General features: G+C 50.4%; 2 protein-coding genes across 3 annotated transcripts in view; both read right to left on the bottom strand.

The window, feature by feature from the left end:
• The window catches only part of LOC142584666 (WD repeat-containing protein 47), a 194,109-nt gene that overhangs the window by 88,640 nt on the left and 85,433 nt on the right, over positions 1 to 20,036 (bottom strand). The gene's annotated exons all lie outside the window — the stretch shown is intronic.
• LOC142584668 (uncharacterized) overlaps positions 17,398 to 20,036 on the bottom strand; it is an 11,069-nt gene continuing 8,430 nt past the window's right edge. The window contains exon 2 of the mRNA XM_075694844.1: positions 17,398 to 18,228. Coding sequence (XP_075550959.1) covers positions 17,427 to 17,819 — 393 coding nt within the window. The 5' untranslated portion in view covers positions 17,820 to 18,228 and the 3' untranslated portion in view covers positions 17,398 to 17,426. The remainder of the gene's footprint in view (positions 18,229 to 20,036) is intronic.

Below are 20,036 nucleotides of genomic sequence, written 5' to 3'. Positions count from 1 at the left end.
ATCGCCCTGTCAGAGTATTCCAGCACAACGATTACAACGATGCTGACCATGCAGACAATGCTGAAAAGCGACGCAAATGCAGCCAGACCGCGCGTCCCCCGCGACGATGACGACATATTCCCTGTGCCCTTTTCTCCTTGAATCTTCGACACCAATGCTGGGCTTCAGCCACGGACGTCCCACCTACTTCAGGCCCCATACAGCGGTCAGCCTAACTATATCTAGCGATATTACAGGCTGCAACGACCGTATCACGACATACCTGAAACGCAGACCACTAACCAGCTCACTAAAACACTACAATTCTTCTATACACGCCAGCGATCCACCGGTTGGCCAGGCGAGAGAAAATCACCACATGGGGCACGTATATACGTCTCGGCCTGTTTGATACTTTGGGAGCTAAGTGGCTGTCGGGATTCAGGCAGCCCCTAGGGTATATAGTCGGACGTATCACGGAGCCGCTCACGTGTCATTTGGCGAACTAGTTTTATCGTTCTGTCTATGCAGCGAACTCCAAAATTAACTCCATCGGACTAAACTTCCTCCGCGCCAGTATTTGATGCCCCAGAAGGATGTGCTTCTAGAACAACGTGCGCATTACGACGGCTATTATTAAAACGCACGAACAGACAAGAAAGCGGGCTCCGCGGCCGTCGCGACACGCGGCAGAGGCGCAAGCGGCGCGGGGAAATTAAACCCCACGGGCGCCTTTCTCTGCCGTCGTGGGCCACCAATCGGCGCGTCGAGGTGCTCGGGGCTTCTCCTCGGCGGGGTCCAATCTTTCCGCGAACAAAGCTCGCTGCCAGTGACCCACCATGGAATGGTCACGCGGAATGGTCAGGGCCGCGTCTAGTTCGATTTCGGTGTCCCGCCCATCAACGTCTTTGCTGTACAGGTCAGTCCACTGTTAAAAGGGACAACACACTAATGCGCGGCTATCACTTTGCTGGCGCTATAGCTGCAAATATGGGCCGAAGCAACGTCAGTGCCCTACACAGGGGCACTGACGAACGCTATAGCGCTACTAATCACACGTCGTCTGCTGCGATAGCCAGGGGATCCTGCATATGCGCCAGAAAAAAAAAACGAAGAAAGAAAAAAAGAAACACGCGTGCTCCATAAAGTAACCTGTTTTCTCTAAAAGTCGCCCGAAGTGTACATTCAAATACATGAGTCGGGCTTAGCATTCGCGGCGTGGTGTCAGAAAACGCGTGCAGGCGCGCATACCATATATGGTAGCGTATGCCAGCTCTTATTACATGCGCGGCGTACTAAACAGGAACGGGTGAGCAATCTTTCAAGCAAGCCGTCGCAACGTGAAACCTCAAATTACACGTACACACCCCTTAGTTTCCGCTGGGATACGCAGAAAATTGTTCGCGTGGCACACAATACAAAATGACTTTATTCATCGGATACGGCTGGCAACGCCGCTTCATGGTTAGCTCTCTAACTTCCTGTCAAAATCTGTAACGGAACTTCCCATTCTTGGTACAAATTAAAATCAATGCATAAGATTAAAAAAAGAAGAAACATCAGGCGATATATATTCCTTAAAGTTCGCTCCCCATCGCGCTTCTTAATTGCCCTGATTTCTTTGATTTAATATCTCGTGCAGACTTCAAGTTCCCTCATGTCCTTTGCCACAACCGCATTATGGCCTCGTCTCCTAAAGAATTTCATACAATAATTGCTAGAGGGAACTTTGGCGCTATATAATATCTACGGAGGCTGCGATGGGAGCGGTTGTATCAGTATGCGAATTGTGGGAAGTACATGGATTTGCCTAGACTTCGTCCTTCCGGCTTTAAACGGCTTCGTGACTTTGTAAACTCGTCATTTTTTAACAATGTACTGCGTAACAGATAATCAGGTAAACATCATTAAATTTGTCCCACGGGAGGATTCGAACACAGGATCTCTAGCACAGAAGCCCGATATTGATGCCATTACGCTACGGACGCATGCATCGACAAGCGATATGAAACGCTCTTATTAATTTATCGCGGACAAACCATTGCCTTGAGACGCTTGGCGCGTTTCGATTTGACCACCTCGACAAGCTCAATCGTTGCAATTATCAGCGATTGTGCGTGTTCGCAACGTCTTCTGCACTTCGAATAGTATAGATTTCTCAGAAATTTACGACAATTAATTACTTCGCTCCACCTTGCGGGTTTCAGCAGAACTATTACGCCGAGGCATATAAAGCGTAATAAACAAAGCCACAAGAACGTCCGAGTCCACAAGTACGAAGATCAGACAAATCAATGTACTTCCCATCACTCCCATGGTGGCTGAAGGATTTCAGCGCCAGAGTTCCCTCCAGTATATTGTAGGAAACTCTAGTTGTATCCAACAAGATTCCAGCCTCATGAATTGTCGTGCAATCACTGGAACATGACCTGAATCAGCGTGTTTGTTTTCTTTTTTCTCCTTTTTTCGTTTCGCGTCCATAGGTAGCCACATGCAACTTCACGCTGTCACAAAATTACTGATCGCGCGCGCTACAGTTCTGCGTTAACGTACCTTTATCTGCGTTGAAGTACAGTCATAAACCTGTCCACGAAACGCCGCGCGTACCGTTCCAGTTGAATGCACCAAAGCACATGTATGCGTCCTCCAGACATTGGCATCAACGGCGGAGTAGGTTGTGCGCTCGCCCACCCCCTTTTTTCCCCCAGTGCATTCGAATAGTCTTTCCTTCTCTCTTTTCTTCATGTCAATCATTCGGAGCGACCGCAATTTGATCGTTGTAGCGCGGCTGCCACAGTAAGCGCGACGCGCAGAACCGTTTTGTTTACTGAACGCGCCCGATCCACTTGTTCGAGCGACAAATGCATTAAATTACGTAAACATTGCTATAAAAACAATATTTTGTTATTAACATCAGCGCCGGCCACGCCCTGAATTTCTTCGGTGGTCCGTATATATACTCCCACGCAAGCCACAATGAAGACTAACACCTAAAACGGCTTTCCTTCTCTTTAATATGCTGCCGGGAATCAAGGGGGAAAACATATCCAAGAACGAGGTGCAGCGCAGTAAACACAAAGCACGGTCCACACAACAACGTATCATGCTGTTTCCTGCTTTTGTATATTTTTTAGGTTTTCCCCCTCACTTTGGCTCCCTGTTCCTATAGCGACGCGCCACAATTCACTCTGCAATCAGGATATAAGCCGCGGGCTGCCTCCAAACCCGCCAATTCTTCGCACAACAGCTGTATATATACGTGCTCCAAGGCACACGTGCGCGAGCACGCAGGAGGGGTGAGCGCGGAAGCGTCGAAAATATACGCTCGCAACACAAGAAGCCATCGCTTCCTATTTAACGCGAAGCAGAAAGAAGGCGCCGGAGCGTGTCCGCGGTTAATACGCTGCTATCGGCCCGAATGTAGGCCACATATACAGCGGCGATCCCCGTATACGCGGTGGCTGACGACCAGCGCACGCGCATGACAAATTGTGCTCGCTATCACGCAGCCTGCTGTGACCGCTGGCCCACTCCCTCAGCCGCGAGAGCCATGGCGTCGCCAGAGAAAGGCCACCCGGTGCTAAGCGGGCGCTGCAAGAACAAGACGCGTCCAACTATATATGAAGCATACCTTTTCTGCATGTAAGCGTTACAGGGGGCTCACGTGGTCACTACCAAGTCTGAAATGAAACGGGGCAACGCGGTGCTACTCGGTTTCGGGACGAAAGTGTATACGCGTGAACGCAGAAACCCACGCGACGAGCGCTCTCAGGGCACCCAGATCGAGTGCACGGGGCACACTAAGAGCGATACTTGAATTACTGTTGGCGGTGGCGTGTACATAAGCTCCGCTATCATGGAGGAAAGAAACAAAATAAGAGAGGCCTTGACGTCCCGTTTTTGAAGCCGGAAATGCGGCCGCGCTGGTGTGCCATCTCTCTTTGTGCCTCCAATCAGCTCGCCGGAACAGACAGGCGCGAGCTTTGAACCTGCACTGCTACACGCCGCAGGGAGTGCGTGCTGTCGACGGGCGTCGGAACAAAGTCTACAAAACTCCTGGAACAGTTTCAGTGAAGCAGACACGCTCCTGCGCTTTTCCTGGTCACGTTGAAGAAGACGACGAAGACCCGCGCCGTGATTACTTGAGCATATATCTGTTGCCAGTTGACACTCACACACACACAGACCCTGAACACAACTTTCAAGCTTACGCACCACGATCCAAAGTCAGCTTGTCTCGCGAACGGAATGTGCTGGGAGATAGAGACGGGCGAAAAAATCTTATCTCACTTTTCAGAATCGGAGACCAGCAGCGAGAGCTTCAGGAGCGCGGTTGCTATGGCAACGTTGACATTTGGGGTACCAGTCCCAGTGCTCCTTTGCGAAAAACAGCACGTTACTTCCGCCACACTTTCTCCAAAAAGTCCGTGCTGGTCGGGGCCTCTCTACAGTGTCTATTCTAGACACTGTAGTCTCTCCTACCCTTTCCTTCCTCCGTGTCCGCTATACACATTCTGACAGTCGGTTGGCGGGGAGGCGTAGCCATGCGCTAAATGAAACGCCGGACTTGAGAGCTGACACAGAGCAAGGAAGATGAGAGTACTACATAGAAGGACATGCGATGCATGAGAGCGGAGGACATGCGGGACATGAGAACAACACGCAAGGCAAGAAAGCTTGGCAACCTTTTTATTCAGCTGAATCCATGGCTGCGTCCCCGTAACGGCATAGGCGAATGGTATATGCAGCTAAATATCAGCCTCTGGTAGACCGTTTCACCTTAACTCTTGCTCCCTAATTCAAATATCAGAGAGCGATGACACGGGTTCCCTTGCAGATTTTGACAGAAAATTACTGGTGGGATACAGACGAAGAGAGAGCGAGAGAAAGACAGAACACTGTTGGTATAAATATAGCAGCATGCTGGAGTGGCACTTGTACAGAAAAAGAAAAAAAAAACGCGAGTATCCGATCAGCCAAGATTTCTTTCCTTTTATTGAAATGAAAACGCACGAAATCAGGAGAACGTCATCGTCGTACACGGCGGTTAAGGCTGATAAAATGTAGCCGTATTGGGAAAATAGATAAACTGAAAAAAAAAAACGCAGTATCGCCCGAAAGGCGAAACATCGGTTGCGACAGCAAATTAGAAAACAGCTATACGAAGTAATGATATTAGTTTTATCGGCCGTATAAACTTGCAAACATTCGCTTACCAACTAAATTAACAAGCGCGGCGTCACGCGCGCACAGGTAAACATGAACACATCTCGCTCGATGAGCGCGGAAACTCGCTGTCAAAACGCTGGAGTGAAGAATTAAGCGCCGCAGCAACAGCGACCTTCATGCTGACCTTCGTGCTGTCTCTACTGCCGCCACTACTTGACTCGCGCGCGACAGAAACGCGACAGAAGACGGCGCGCTTCCGCGCCACCTTCCTCCCTCGCGCGCGCGAGATTGAGCCGCGATGGTCGGCTGACCCTCGCAGGCTTTCACTCACACGTACAACGTACGGCGCGCTGCAACGATGTTATCGAGTGTGGACTTTATACGGAACATCGCGGCGACGGCGACATAAATGCGCTTCGAGCATCCATATAACTGCTATCGCAATAATACAAGAAAAAGAGACCCGAGGCAAGAACCACTACATATATTACAGGATGAAGTTATGAAGTTAAAATACCGCACAGAATGTCCAAAACTTCTTTATCTTTTTTTTTTCCTCCACTGCAGAAGACGTGGCCGTCGCCTGGAGAATCTGAAGGTTACCGTGCTCGCGAAGCACGCTATATATATATATATATATATTGCATTCACGGTTGTTTGTCCGTGAGCGTAAAGTTCCATTCGAAGTTAACAAGCTTCCTTGAACACGCTTCAATGAACCACCTTAGATTGAACTGCTAGCACGATTAAAGTAAGAGGCTAATATTAAGCCACTATTACAGACACGCAGCTATAGGTCTGCAGGCAGCTAGCGTGTAGTAAGCGCCAACAACCCACAAAAATTAGTTGTGCGATGCAAATGACAGCGCACACACACATGCACGAAAACAAAGAAAGAAAGAAAGAAAGAAAGAAAGAAAGAAAGAAATTTCCTGAAGTATGCAACGCCGTTCGTCGGTGAGGAACACGCATTGGCGACGAAGGAACCACAGAGAGAGCTATTACATGCAACGATCTATAGTCAATCCATTTTACTGCCACGTCGCGTCGCTTTAAGCCCGATCAACGATCACTGACTGACGTTATCTTAGCCCAGGCACAGGTACTTATACACGTGCGCTCCGTGTACTCGTCCGCCCTTGAACGGCGCAGAACAGATAATTAAAAGAAAGAAAGAAAGAATGAAATAAAGAAAGAAGAAAAGAAAGAAAGAGAACGAAAGAAAACGCGTATACACATCATACGACCACTACACCTGATAAGATAAATTTGTGCCGACGACTGCGCAACTTAAAACAACGGATTTACGCTGTCATTATACCTAGAAGCTCACTGTTTGAATTTTACCTACATAGTAATAGCATGAGCGGTCAATTCAAGCATGTTTCAGTTTGTCCTACGGTAGAGTCCGATTCGCGAAAGCTACAACGAACGCGCACAATACGGTTCAGTTATTACGGGCAATTAATAGACTGCATGCGTGTCCTCGAATAAGCACTTCCCAAAATGGGAAATCAGCAGAGTGTGAAATTGAAGTTGCACTTTCAGAATGAATGCAAGCAAAGTCAGCAAGTGTGAGTTATGAAGGAAAATGTGTAACCCGCCGAGTCATACTTTTTTTGTTGCCGAGAAAGAAGAATGGAGAGCCACTGTTGCCAAGGAAAAAAAAAAAAGAAAATTTCTGGCGCCCTTTTATGACGCACACTGTTCGTCGCGTCCCTTTTCAAGAATGTGGCTTTGAAGTAATAGCAGTTCTCGAAAAAAAATTGTTCTGGTGTTCTAGCTGAACAGCCACCAAAGAAAAAAAATGGCGGTGGGAGATGTGAGGAGGCCCGAGAGATCCTATATCCATGCGAAATAAGCCGCTGGGAGTGCAGAGAAATCATCACGTCGAACCTAAGTGCTGGCAGTTAACTGAGGCGCTTATGTATACATTCTGCCGAACCCTGCACTTAAGCATAATACAGCCTGTAAGCATTTCTACTTCTCAGCGCTCTCGTCTATGCTGAGCAACGTTAGCACAGAGCAAAACAAGCATGATGCGATGTATACCATAATTTTCAATTTACGTATTAGACAATGTATGCTGCAAACAACGAAGAAAAACACACACAGCGCTATCACGCAGCATATAAAAAATATGGCTCGTTGCATTTAGTAAAAATAAATAAATACATACATAAATAAATAAATAGTAATATTTATATATGCCACATCGGTAGGGACGACCAGAGGTACCCTTGAATGAAGTTAGTTCATTACGTTGTAGTAATAAGCGACGAAGCGTAAACACTCGTAACCTACTCTTAATCTCATCACGCTCACACAATGGTCAGGAATAGCAACGGCAACTAACTTGCTCAGACGAAGGGAGTTAGAACCATTACGCAGCGTGGGCGACGGCGAACAAGAAAAGCAAACGCGAAAAAAGAAAGAAAAAGAAGTAGTTGACGCGTATGTACGCAGAGAGACGGGAGAGATCACTCGCTTGCGATATTCCCACGGAGCATATACCAAGTCTTGACCACGCTACATTGGAACTCGAAACACGGGCTTCCCACGAAAAGACCCGACAGCAAGGGCGTGTTTACGAATGGTCTATACGACATGATGCGTGGGCGCAGCTGAGGGCCGCCTGCGCACACACACACACACTACAGTCACGTGGGAGTAGAAACCCTTTCAGTTTCTACAAAAATGGAAGCGCGCTAGGCCGTGCAGCCTCCGCCAAGACCACGAAAGGCACGGACGGAGCACCTTACGGTACACGAAAAAAATAGAGCGTCCGCCCGGAATTTGCAGCGTTGCCTGAAGCTCGCACAAGCATCGTTAGGTACAGCAGGCGCAGAGGAAACGCGACGCTCGGTATGCTGCCTTGCTAGAGGGAAATCGTAAGTCCCTCTAACAAGGGAAGACGTGCGTTGTTAGTCGCTGGATCAGAAGCCACACAAACTCACAGGTACGATACTCGTAAAGTATAGCTTCTAACTTCCGCCGGTACATCCTCGAAGTACGTAACTGCAGCCGCGAAGCTCTTGCAGATGTCTCGTGTATATATCCACGAAAAACGAGTTCGCGCGATCTCAGGTATACACACCCACCAGCGCTGCGAAAGCTCGTTACTGTGCAGCTTGTGGCTAGCGCCGTCGAACATTCGGTACCTGCAGCGCGGCCATTCCCGAGAGTCACCGCACTCCAGAGACACGTATACGCGGCCTCGCACAGCGCGCCTGGTATCGCGACTAAGACACGGGGTCAGTAACCAGGGGATTCCTAAGCTCGGCGGTTAGTGGCCGGGTCACACTGACCTCCCAGTAGTGCTGGTAAGTCATGCCGGGTCCCACGGGGGATCGCGGAGGCGGGGATGGCGAGGCCATCCTGCATGGCGGGGTGTGAGTCCTGATGACGGTCGAGCCCATGGGGCTCGTAGGCCTCGGGCTGGGACTGCGCAGCCGGCGTCGTTCGGCGTCGAACAGTTCCTGAAGACGCTTGCGTGTGCGCACCGTATTCATGCTGGCTGGCTGGCTGGGACCACTCTAATGGTCGCACAGAAAGAAAAGCAGATGCGTGGGCAAGCTATAACAACGTCCTTCTATATGGGTCCAACGAGGATACTTAACGACCGTTTCAAAAACTGCTATACACACCACAGTAGTAGACAGGAATACAGGTTGGGACGTCCCGTAGCGGAAGTCAACAGTCCACGAGGTTTACCAAGGAGCGCTGATCTTTGGACCAACTCGAACACCAGCGGGGAAAATTCTCCTTCGCGGAACGCAGTGTCAGACTTGGCAGTTTATACGGTGCACGTCCCGAAAATCGCTCGGCGAGGGTTAAAAAAAGAAAGTTCGCAACGCGAGCAAGATCGAAGAGATCTTCAGAGTTGTAAGGGACACAACTAAGTCGCACACGTTGCAAAGACCCGCAAAGACCACGAGACCTGCAAAGGCGGAGGCGAGGAGAGAGGACTCGGGGCGGTTCAACAGAGCAGCACGGTCGGACGTCGGCGGCTGTTGTCTTTCGCGCGCGGTTCACAACACGTATGCACTTCTAGAAGGAGCCGACACTCGTACGGCGGTTCTCACGTCGGACGTCCATGGTGCGACTGTGTTTCCACGACCGCCGAAAGCACGCAGAGGCGGCGCTCCTTGTTGACCCTCTTTGAGCGCGCTGCGTCACACAAGGACCGCGCGAGTGGGCGCACAGCGTTGGCGGCGGCCGCGGCAGCCAGCCCGTGCACGCATACAGTGGCAGCCGCCGCCAATGGATCCTGGAAAGGAGCGCTCAAGGACTGCGGCGACCACCGTCACTCGAACGCGTTTTGCAATCAGCTATGCTACGCGCACGCACACCTCCTCCTTGCAGCAGCGAAGTAAAGTCGTTCCAGAGGCAGCCACGCGCTCGCAGACAAAAGGATACAGGGCGGCCCCGACGCTGAGAGCTCTGCGCCACGGAGGCACGCTCCCTCGCGCATACCGCGCCGTCGCTCGGCCTTGCATGGGTCTCCGAGGCGACCGGCGACGAAAGTGATGTCGCCCAGACTCGCATCTTCTCCTTCGCGGAGTCGCTTGTACGCTTTTTATTCATTATACCCGCGGCGCCGCTCGCGTGCGGTATCAAGAAAAAAGAAACAGAGCAAAAGCGGTCGACAGGAAATCAACAAGGTTCACTCTGCATGCAGTTCCGAAATCCCGGCGTGTCAGGCTTCCCGTTGACTCACGTACGCTCAGATTCTAAACTAGGCGTGCCCGCAATACGCCCCCACCAGCCAGCCAACGATCTAGGTTTCGCGTCGATGTCGGCATATGGATTGCGCGACCGCGTCAAAGACGAAACACGCGCACTCAAAAACCAACTGACAATCACATATTCAGGAGACCGGCTAACACTAATCACCCAAGGCTAATGGGAACGAGGTCGAAGTCACAAGCGATTCCTGTAACCATAAACGTTTCAACATTAAAAAAAAAAAACCGGTTGCTCCCCATCCGCCCACCATGGTGAGTGGCGCTGGCTAACACTCCCCAAGGCAAGATATAGTAAGCATAAAAACCCAAGTTAGTGGACGGATTGATAGCCCGTAGCACAACTAGTAGTGCAACGCGCGCGTAATGCGGAGGTTGGGGGTTCGGCTCGCACCGGCGGCAAGTTATCTTTCCGTCCACTTTCATTTCCCTTTTCTTTATTGTTTTCTACACTTCAATTTCAACCACAGCTAATTTCCCTGGTGCTTTCCTTGGCTTCATTGTCTGTTGCCTTTATATGGTATTATATATTCAAAGAATAGAAGCACGTAGGGAAAATAACAGGACTTTACTGGCGTTTTCGGCTGGGGCACTGCCTTTATCAAGCACTCATAAAGCACTGATATGCGGACCCCGGCCGAAACGTCAGTAAAGTCCTGTTATCTTTGCTACGTGCTCATATTCTGTGAACTATTTCTGCGCCTGATCCTGTGATTGTATGCTTCACCGAAAAAAAATGTATATATATATATATATATATATATATATATATATATATATATATATATATATATATATATATATATACACTGCACTCTTGCACTGTCTCTGAATGAGGCGGTGCCTCTCAATATTGTGGCGAGAAAACTAACAAACTTATTATAAACCCCATTTTTGTTAGGCTGAAAGTTTAAATGTTCCATGTACACATTTTGCACTCCTGAAAAAATCGAACACTATTCATAAAAACAGTGAGAAAGACTAACCCCCGAATTGCAGAACATTCTTCCACTCAACACTCCGCCTCTACAGAAGTGGTCACGGCGCTTCATTTCCACCCCACCGCAGTTCTCATGCTGCTCCTGGTGTCGTCCTTTCTTGTGGCACTTTCCACACCACCCGGGCATGCAGGTGCACAAGTGATTCCATTGCCGTTATTGCGCTAGCAGACTATGCGCTTACCACAAGCACGGGGGTAGAGCTACACGGAGTCACTGCTGTCTCGAAATAGGCGGTGTGCGTGTGTGTGTGTATAAGAAACAAAGCTATCGTGGGGAAAAGCGGCAAAGTCATAAAATAGTAGTTTTCTGTGCTATCCACCATGCTTAATAGTAAAGACGAAGTAGTCACAGGAAGGTGGAGACGAAGTGACCCACACCAGGCCAACTAAGGAAACCTGAAAGTGGAGCCAAAGTTTCGACAAGGTGACCTGTCGTCGCCCTGACGTAAACAAGTCTCCCTGTTCAAAACGTTGGGTCCAGGTTCAGGGTTCCCTCGCTCGCTCTTGATCAATTCATTGAGCTAAAGCACTCATAGGTGGACCGCCAATACAGTACGAACTTGTTTAGCAGCAAATGAGGAGTTTACATAAAGTTTTACGTAAAGCCTTTTTGGAAGTGGACAATAGAAAGTTTTTCTTTTTTTCTCCCTTCTTTTATGCAGTTTCCAGTGTATCGATGAACGGCCACCCAGCTTAAGCATACATGTATACAAGCAACGCGTTGTCAAACCCCAAGAAGGGGTATATACCTACACCGTGTTTGCAAACAGCGTTAGGCGCCGTCGATATATTTGTTCCCTATAGCGACGTCGCGTAGGCTTTGCTGCCCACGTTCGCCATCCCCGCTCGCACGCTAGGATCGTGTTTTTTTTTTTTTTTTTTTAATGGGGTGGGGGCGGGTGCTGGGGTGCTGACTTCATTATGAAGCACGCGGTAGTGGGGGCGCCGGTATTATTTTGACTACTTGAAGTTCTTTGACGTGTACGCAATGTGCGGTCTTGCATTTCACCCCCATCGAAATACGGCCGTACGAGACGGTAGGCTTAGCCCGCTGACAGCAGCAATGCATGACGGCCAACGGCGCCTGCGATGTGGCCGCAGCTCATTATAGCGCGCTTATTTGTGACAACACGATTAACGTGGACTTGAATTAATTGGTTTTCGCTGTGTCGTTGGTGCGAATAGCAAACGAAACGTAGTACTTGCAATCCAGCCGAGCCGCGTCGCTGAGATGGCCGGCGTTTGCTGCCCGTCTTCGAGACGAAATGCCAAGGGATCGTTGCTCGCGATCACGCCAGTGGTTTATAGTACTGGGCGCTGCTTCACGAAACAAGCGCAAATGCGGCTTTTTTTCTTTTCTATTAGGCACTATTTCACGTGAAAAACAAACTGTAGCCAATTTTTATGTCGCTGTGAGCGGCGACAGAAGCGATCGCCTCGGCTGGGGGATCGTACCGGCCCTACGAAGGCACCAGCCCTACGGCGACGCCGGCTGTGTATAGGCCCGCGAAATCTGAGCTGTTGACCGCGGTCGTCAAATCGCTCCAGCTCTGTACCAACATTTTATTTCGCTCGCGCAAATTCAGGAACACGTTTAGGCGCGCTTATGACATTGGCACTGCAACTAACGCTGCTGTGACCGTGCTGCCTGCGTATGTGAACGCGTGCTGGGCTATCTATAGTATACACTGCATGTAGCTCAATTTCTAGAGATGAAAATAAATTTGAATTTGAATGAAACGTGTTTTGAAGTGAATCTGCTACTCGGCCCATACATATAACAAAGGCTCATTCTAATCTAGCTTTCCTACAGTGAGGTAAGAAATTGTAATAACACGCTATTATCGATCCTAAGCACCCTTGTTGGTACACCACGCAAAATAACAGAGAAGCTTAACTGTTACGAAATGTTCGGCGCATAATCGATGATCTGGTATTGAAACTCAACTTTCGCTTTTTAGCGCGGCGGCCCATTGCTTGCGACGGTTTTAATCAACAGGAAACATGAGAACTTCAGTCTCTTGAGTTTTTCGGCGCAACGCAGCTCGTCGGCATACTGCGTTTCCTTCGTTGTAAAACTATCGAATAATGACCGCACACAATAGAACCGCACCCGCGAAATCCAGCGCGGCTACTGAGTGGGCACGGCGGCAGAGTGCCTACCGTGCGAAAGCCACTTCCGACGACAACGCCACCCCATTTTTGTGACGTAGCGCCGTGGTGTAGGTCATACTACGCTACACAATACCCGTGTGTGACGACATAAAAGTGACACGACGCGACACAGAGGCCAAGTGAAGGGACATCTCACTGCGCCTGTTATATTGACGCAGTAGAAGAGTGCAAAGCTTGCAAACACGAGCATTTCGGCTGCCCAAGCCGCACGCGGAAAGATTTGTCACTCGCGGACACTCACTTCTTTGAAAGGACAGGAAGTGATGCACACTCTTATAATATACTTCTGGGTTTTCCCAAGTTAAAACGAATAAAACATTGCGACAACTCGAGCAGACATTTCTGGCGATGAGAAGCGAACGAAATTTTGCTTACAAGGGATATGGAAGCAGGGAGAAAGTGACTAACAGTTTCGATGCGTAAGACCAAGTACAGGCGGGACACAGATGATAATGAAAGACGCGGCAACTTTCACTGCAATGCTCACCTCGTCTACTATCTCTTCAAGGGGATAAGGCATAGATAAAATAATGCGATTTCGTTTGTTTTCATTTTTGCTAAAGTTTATGTGTCCCAATGCGACGACGCGGTCACTCCAAAGTAGGGCGCAAAGAAAAAAGAAAAGACAAAGAAGCAGTACAGCATTAACAAGTGACAACCGAACGAACAGGATGCCTGTATACAGTGACAGATAGACTGATCAGAGAAATATAGTGGACAAATAAATCGGGTCGGCGAACAATAAGCCGACTTGACTGACACACGTCAACGAACTCATCGCGCCGGCTGCCCCCACCGGAACGGCCCGCTTAACTCTCATCCTTCAGAAAAACAAGCGAAGGAAAGAATAATCCCACATCGGCCCAACACGAAGGCAGGAGGGCACCGGCGGCGACACTACTCGGGATTACAGCGACCGCCGTTCTATCGTTATGGCAGAGTAAATGGCGGGGAATGTTCGTCGCTCTTCCCTGCGTCCGCACGAGCATGCGCGGAATGCCGATCACTGCGCGTTCGGCACGGCAGCTCCCCGTCAAATCATGTCTATGGCCGCACCTATGTATACATACTACGCAGTTCGTCGACACCAAGATGCAATTTTCCTATCCCTGCTGGCGGCCACAGACGCATGCACGGTGACGTGATGGTGAGATCATTTGAAAGCGAACAATGTATGTTATGACCGCCAGGATGCAGTACAAGTGTAGGAGAAATGCGAGATTAGAGAGAGAGAGAGAGAGAGACGTTAACGCGGCTCTCGTATGCACTAAAATACGCGCGTAACTTGTGACATAGAAGTCTTCGCGGCATAGAAAGTTTGGAAGCAACGATTAGCATATAACCTCGTGCAGTCCGCTCAACGAATGCTGACATTTTAGAAGAGGGCTTTCCGCAACAAACTCGAAACCGGGCGCATTCGTGATTTCCCACCTCACACGAGACTGGTCCAATGAGCAGAACAAACGAGAACGCACTTCTTAAAAAAAGCACGTTTGGACGTATTCCGGACAAAGCACAGAGATACGACTTCGCGGCACTGGGACGCAAGCCTCCGCGCGACGGCGAGCTCACGCGGAGAGCTAATAGTTGCACCGCAAAAGCAGTACCCTTGCTATAGGGCCTGAAAAAGTCACAATCACTAATTACGCAACCGCTGCTCTGTAAAAGTCTACACGCGCACGCCACCACACAGAAGGACACCGTTACAGGGACTGAAGCACAAGATGCTCTATATATACGGTTCCGACTGCTCAAGCAATGACTAAGCAGAGCGAGAATTCAAAAGAAAAAAGAGAAGAAAAGGAAGTCGATATCTCCACAAGCAATAATGTCCGAGGGTTCCCGCCGTAAATTCGTTAATGCCGCGCTATGTAATCTGCTCAAACATAAGAAGAGTGGAGACAAGTGGCGTTGACAGGCATCCTGCGTACAGACGCCGCTATTCTTCGAGCCACCTTATTTACGCAGTTTAATGTCACTACGCTGACGACGGTGCCGTCTCCTTGGGTATGCAGGCGACACTTCTGCACGAAATCGAATAAGGCAGCGCCCTTCCTTGACCCCCCCCCCCCCCCCCTTAAGCGATGCTCCACCAATCTCAACCAATACGGACGTCGCCTCGAGCTGGTGGCATCCGCGGTGGTGGCTTCGCGGCTATGGCGTTGCGCCGCTAAAAACGAGGGCGCGGGTTCGATTTCCGGCCGGCAGCGGCCGCATTCCGATGGGGGCGAAATGCAGAAGCGGCCGCGTACCGTGGTTAACGTTAAATAACTCCAGGTGGTTAAAATTATTCTGGAGTCCTGTCCTCTACTAGGGTGTGGTTTCGGCACTAAGAAACTCAGAATTTGTTAATATTATTTTTTGTTCGAGCTAATGGCAGAATGCGCAGAACACACGGGCTCGTCCCCGACCACTCGCGCAGTCTGCAATCGACCGAATGCATGTAGGCGCGTCCACTGCCGGAAAGCTCAGTGGCTTCGCTGCGAGCAGCAGTAGTTAACGGGCGCGTTATAGTGATCGCTCGGAAGCAGAGACTGCAAGTCGTATTCTACTGTCAAAGCGAATGACATGTGAGGACGCCTCAATTTTCTCGTCTCGAACTGCAACCTCGGTATATATATCAGCTGCAATATTACCCCGAGCCGTACGCGTTGTAAAACTAACATATTGAAAAATGGCGGAAATTCGCTGCACCTCAGTGTCGAGCAACGTCCTGTCTAGGCCTGCTGATGAACGCCCCGTATGCCAGACAAGCGCTTCCCATTCCTAGCCTAAACCAGAGAACAACCGCGCGGACGACGCGTTGCCCGGTATCACTTTCACTTCAAGGTTGCATTACAGTTGCGTGGGCGGTGCTGCGATAGAAACACACACACAAACACGTAACCAACGGCCAAAGTACCCCTGTATAAGGATGATTCAGCGGATGTGCGCATAGATGCGTGTGGCCAATTATGCAGCTACAAAAGGACCCGCGCTGCCCTGCACATTTCTTCCGTATGGCGCAGAAGCGCGTGGACGGAACGTGTTTCGACGCCCGAGCACCGCGTGCACTCGCTCTGAACGCGAAGGACAAGGCCACACCAGGCACGCGCACGCGTGCATTATTTCTTGGGTGCCGATCGGAGGACCTCACGATGTACCTCATAAATTAGGGGAGGAAAAAAAATGCAGATATAAGCTTCCACCCCGATAATTTTTTTAAAAAAGCTAGGTATACCAAACGGCAAGAGTTGGCTCTTCCATGCATCCTGCACGTTTTTGATGTTGAAAGTTTGAGGAAACAGGCCACACAATACAGACAAAGGCTCTGTCGTATGTTTCCAGGCCACTGCGCCAGTGACAAGTTGCATCGCCGAGCCCTGACGCAGGGATCTTGCAAGACATCAACTACATGAGGGGGAGCGGCATGCTCCTTCGGAGAAACGACTGTTCTCGAGAGGCCCCAGTGCATGATAAGGCAACAGTGAGGCTTGCTACACACTGTATACACTACACGTCACCGCGCAGACATGTTTCGACTTCTACAGTACAGGATCCTTCATGCTTAAACGCATAAGCACAGGTCAGACAAGTTTGTCGTCGTGTATAGGCACACATGTCTGTGCGTAGACGTGCGTGCGCCCGTAACGCATCGAGCTCTTGAGCGTATAGCACATGACAATATAAGTTGAGACACTGCGATGCGCCCTCGCGATGCAATGTACTTTACGCTATAGTCTCTGCCCGCTCCGCGAAGATGGTTGAAAATGATACGATCAATACTGGACGTACGTGCTCGCCATTTCACAACGGTCTATGACATTGACGACGCTCTCATGGGATTCGAGACACATGCGATACAGACATACGCATTCGTATGATCACCCTTTTGATTGGCTGATGCTAGTTGTAGTGGCCATTTCACCGCCAGATGTTGTAAAACAAAGCATAAGACTTCGATGGAAGATTAGCCATTCTGAAAATGAATTCAAAGTGTTGCGAAACTGAGTAGCTTATTCAGGCGTCAAGTGCTAAAGTACTGCGCAAACGTCGCAAGTTTCTCCGCAACTTCCCAACAGCAATAAAGTGCCCAGCAGCCACAACTATCACAAACGGCCGACTGATAAAGGCCGTTCTATCTCCTTAACGCAGATTACATAATGCTTGGAACTATCAGCGCCAAGACTATACAACAGTGAAGGAGATGAGGACAGCACAAAATTTCTGGTTCCCTAAAGTTTTCAAGTTGCATTCGAAGTGCGCAGCCTAAAATCCCATGTTTAAGGGGATCCAAAGCTTAGCCTCCGTTAATACCATTTCTCCACGCTAAAAACCCTTGAGGTGGTAGTGTAAGCAGGATGTGCATACTAAAGCATTTATGACCGCGCCAGCAGAACTCGACGGAAGGCGTAGGCGGGCGTACTCACGTTCCTACTTCGGTGTCCGGACTTGCACCAGTGCGGCGTCACGCACGTCGGAGACGTCGACCTGCGAACGGGTCGCACCATCGGGGGCGGCAGAGGCGGCGGTGGAGGAGGAGGTGGTGGGGCACGCGAGTAGAGCTCTGGCTTGCACGGCGGCGCAGCCGGGGGCACAACCCGGCAGCTGACCACGAACTGGTCCCACAGAGGCACCGTCTTGAGCTTTCGCACTCGGGGAGGCGGGCTCGGAGGCGCCCTCGGCAATGCCGTGTTGGACGGCGCAGACGCCGGCGTCTTTGCTTGGGACGACCCGGGGCGCCGGCACCAGACGTAGAGACGCCGCGGCATGACCGCGCCGCCGAACACTGGCGTTCCGGCAACTGTAGCCCTTCTTCACGTGAACTGAACTGGAGGCACGAACTCGTGAGCCGGCATTCACGGGACAGCAACAGTCGGCAGAGCGTCGGTGCACCCACTTCTATGCTCCGAGCAGTTCCGACCGGTCGGCGAACACCGCTGTTTGCCTCGTGCGACTAGGTGCGGTACGGTCGCACCCGCAACATCGGTCGGGATCCGCAAGCAGACGGTGCCAGCCAAGACGCCTTCAGCTTTCCCCAGTCCAACTCGAGAATCAGGCAGCGAATGGCGGGACTCGAACGTCGGGAACTCGAGACGGCAACTTGTTGACTCCAATTCCCGAGCTGGCTCCGTAGCTCAGATTTAGAACGAAGTGCTCTGCCAGGTGCCGGGGACTCAGCTGCCAAGAGCAAGTATAACGATACAGTGGAGTGTGTAGTGCAGTCAAGCGACTCCGTACCACGGATCTCGTGTCCGAAACCAGCGCGACGACGTCGACACAGGACCGCAGACGAGACGGCTACACGTGCGTATATGGCGGCGGCACAACGCGCCGTATCGCACCGAAATGTATAGTGGCGTCTGAGAAAGCGAAACTCCTCGGCATCCGCGAGCAAGCGGCCGGCTACCGAAGCGGATCGCTGGCTTTCTGGAGCGTCTGCGCTCTGGCCGCTAGGAGAGAAAAACACACTAGTCCCGGCCAAAAGAAAGAAAGGGGCTGCTGAAAAGGACAACAGCTCGGAGTTGTTGTGAGAGGGGAACAACGAAGACACGAGAGGCCGCAGGAGCAGCCACGGAGAGAAGAACGGGGAGGAACAGAGAGGGCGAGAAAAAAAAAGTGCGAGATAGGAAACCGTAAATGGCGAGCGGAGAAAATGAGTGCAAGTCTACGAGCGGTGCAAGAGCGCACGGCACCGGCGAGAGAGAGGATGAGAGTGCGAACAAGTGAAATTGCGGATTCGCTCGGGCCAGCAGCGACAGCGGCTCCTGAACAAGATCGACGAACCGGCAGCGGACGAGGGCAACGCTACAGCAACGCCGTAGAGCCGGGAGGAGCTCTTTTGCTCTTGGATGTTTTTTTTTTCTTATTTCCCGCTACGCCCTCGACCCCATTTTCGTTCCTTTCACTGTTTCAGGTTGGCCGGACCAATGCACGTCTGTGCGTGTGCAGAAAAACATATGGTCCACTCATCAGCGGGAGACACGCGCGACAGAAAGTCACCTTCGTTTGGCACAGGTCAAATGCGAAAATCTCGCCATTTTCTCCTCATTTCGCATTCCCGGACGCTACGCCATGCCTTCTCGCAAGGCAAGCGATAAGCTGGCACGCGCTCCGATCGTTTTTGCCGAACAGTGCTTGATGACAAGAGTTTCGATATTCCGTCTCATAACCTTTAAGGATATCCCCTTCTAGTGCGCGTTGGAAGGGATAAACCGGTGGAAATGAGCGTGACGTATGGAAAGGCACCTTCTAACTCCCACCATCGTTATTTTCCCGCGGCACAATCCTCGAGCGCATGGGTGCCCGACGTTGCTTCAGTGAGGCGTCGTGCTTGATGTCAAGCCACAAAAATTTATTCAATAATAATAATTTAAAAAAATTAAGGACGCCTGAAGGTGATCGACCGAGAATTAGAACGTAGGGTTTAGATGAAATACTCCACCCACGCGATACCATGTTAACAGATAGCGTCGATGCTGCGACAACGCAATTTCCGAGATCACTGACTGAATGTGCCCACTGCGATACGTCATCGGGGCTTTGCGCCGATTGCAGCGCTATTACAGTGTCGTTATGCTGCTGCACGAAACGGCGTAAACCGGTTCGCGCTATAAGCCTACTCAATAGTATATGCAAAAAGAAAGCGCGACCTCGCAGCTATTTTCCAGAATGGCACTTGATTTTAAAAGCAAGTGTCCCGTGTGTCCTTCTGTCATTTATTTAGGGGGCGGGGGCAGGGGGACTTCAATTTAGTCATTTTATTACCAGCCCCGTTCAGTAACGTAACACGGCATGAAGATATATGTCACGGTGGCGGTATGGAAGCAGCCGTCTTCAAGAGGACAGTGACGCAATGAAGAACGCGTCAGCTGTATGACGAATTCTGCGAGGTATATCCTCCCGTTCAGCCGTCTCACTAAACTAAGGTTGTTCGCAGTGTGGCCAAAGTGAAGTTAGCCAACTATTGCCCACAGTTGCGGTAGCAT

Source organism: Dermacentor variabilis, chromosome 1 (genome assembly GCF_050947875.1).
Source record: "Dermacentor variabilis isolate Ectoservices chromosome 1, ASM5094787v1, whole genome shotgun sequence".
NCBI lineage: Eukaryota > Metazoa > Arthropoda > Arachnida > Ixodida > Ixodidae > Dermacentor > Dermacentor variabilis.
This window is presented reverse-complemented; position numbering and strand designations above follow the sequence as displayed.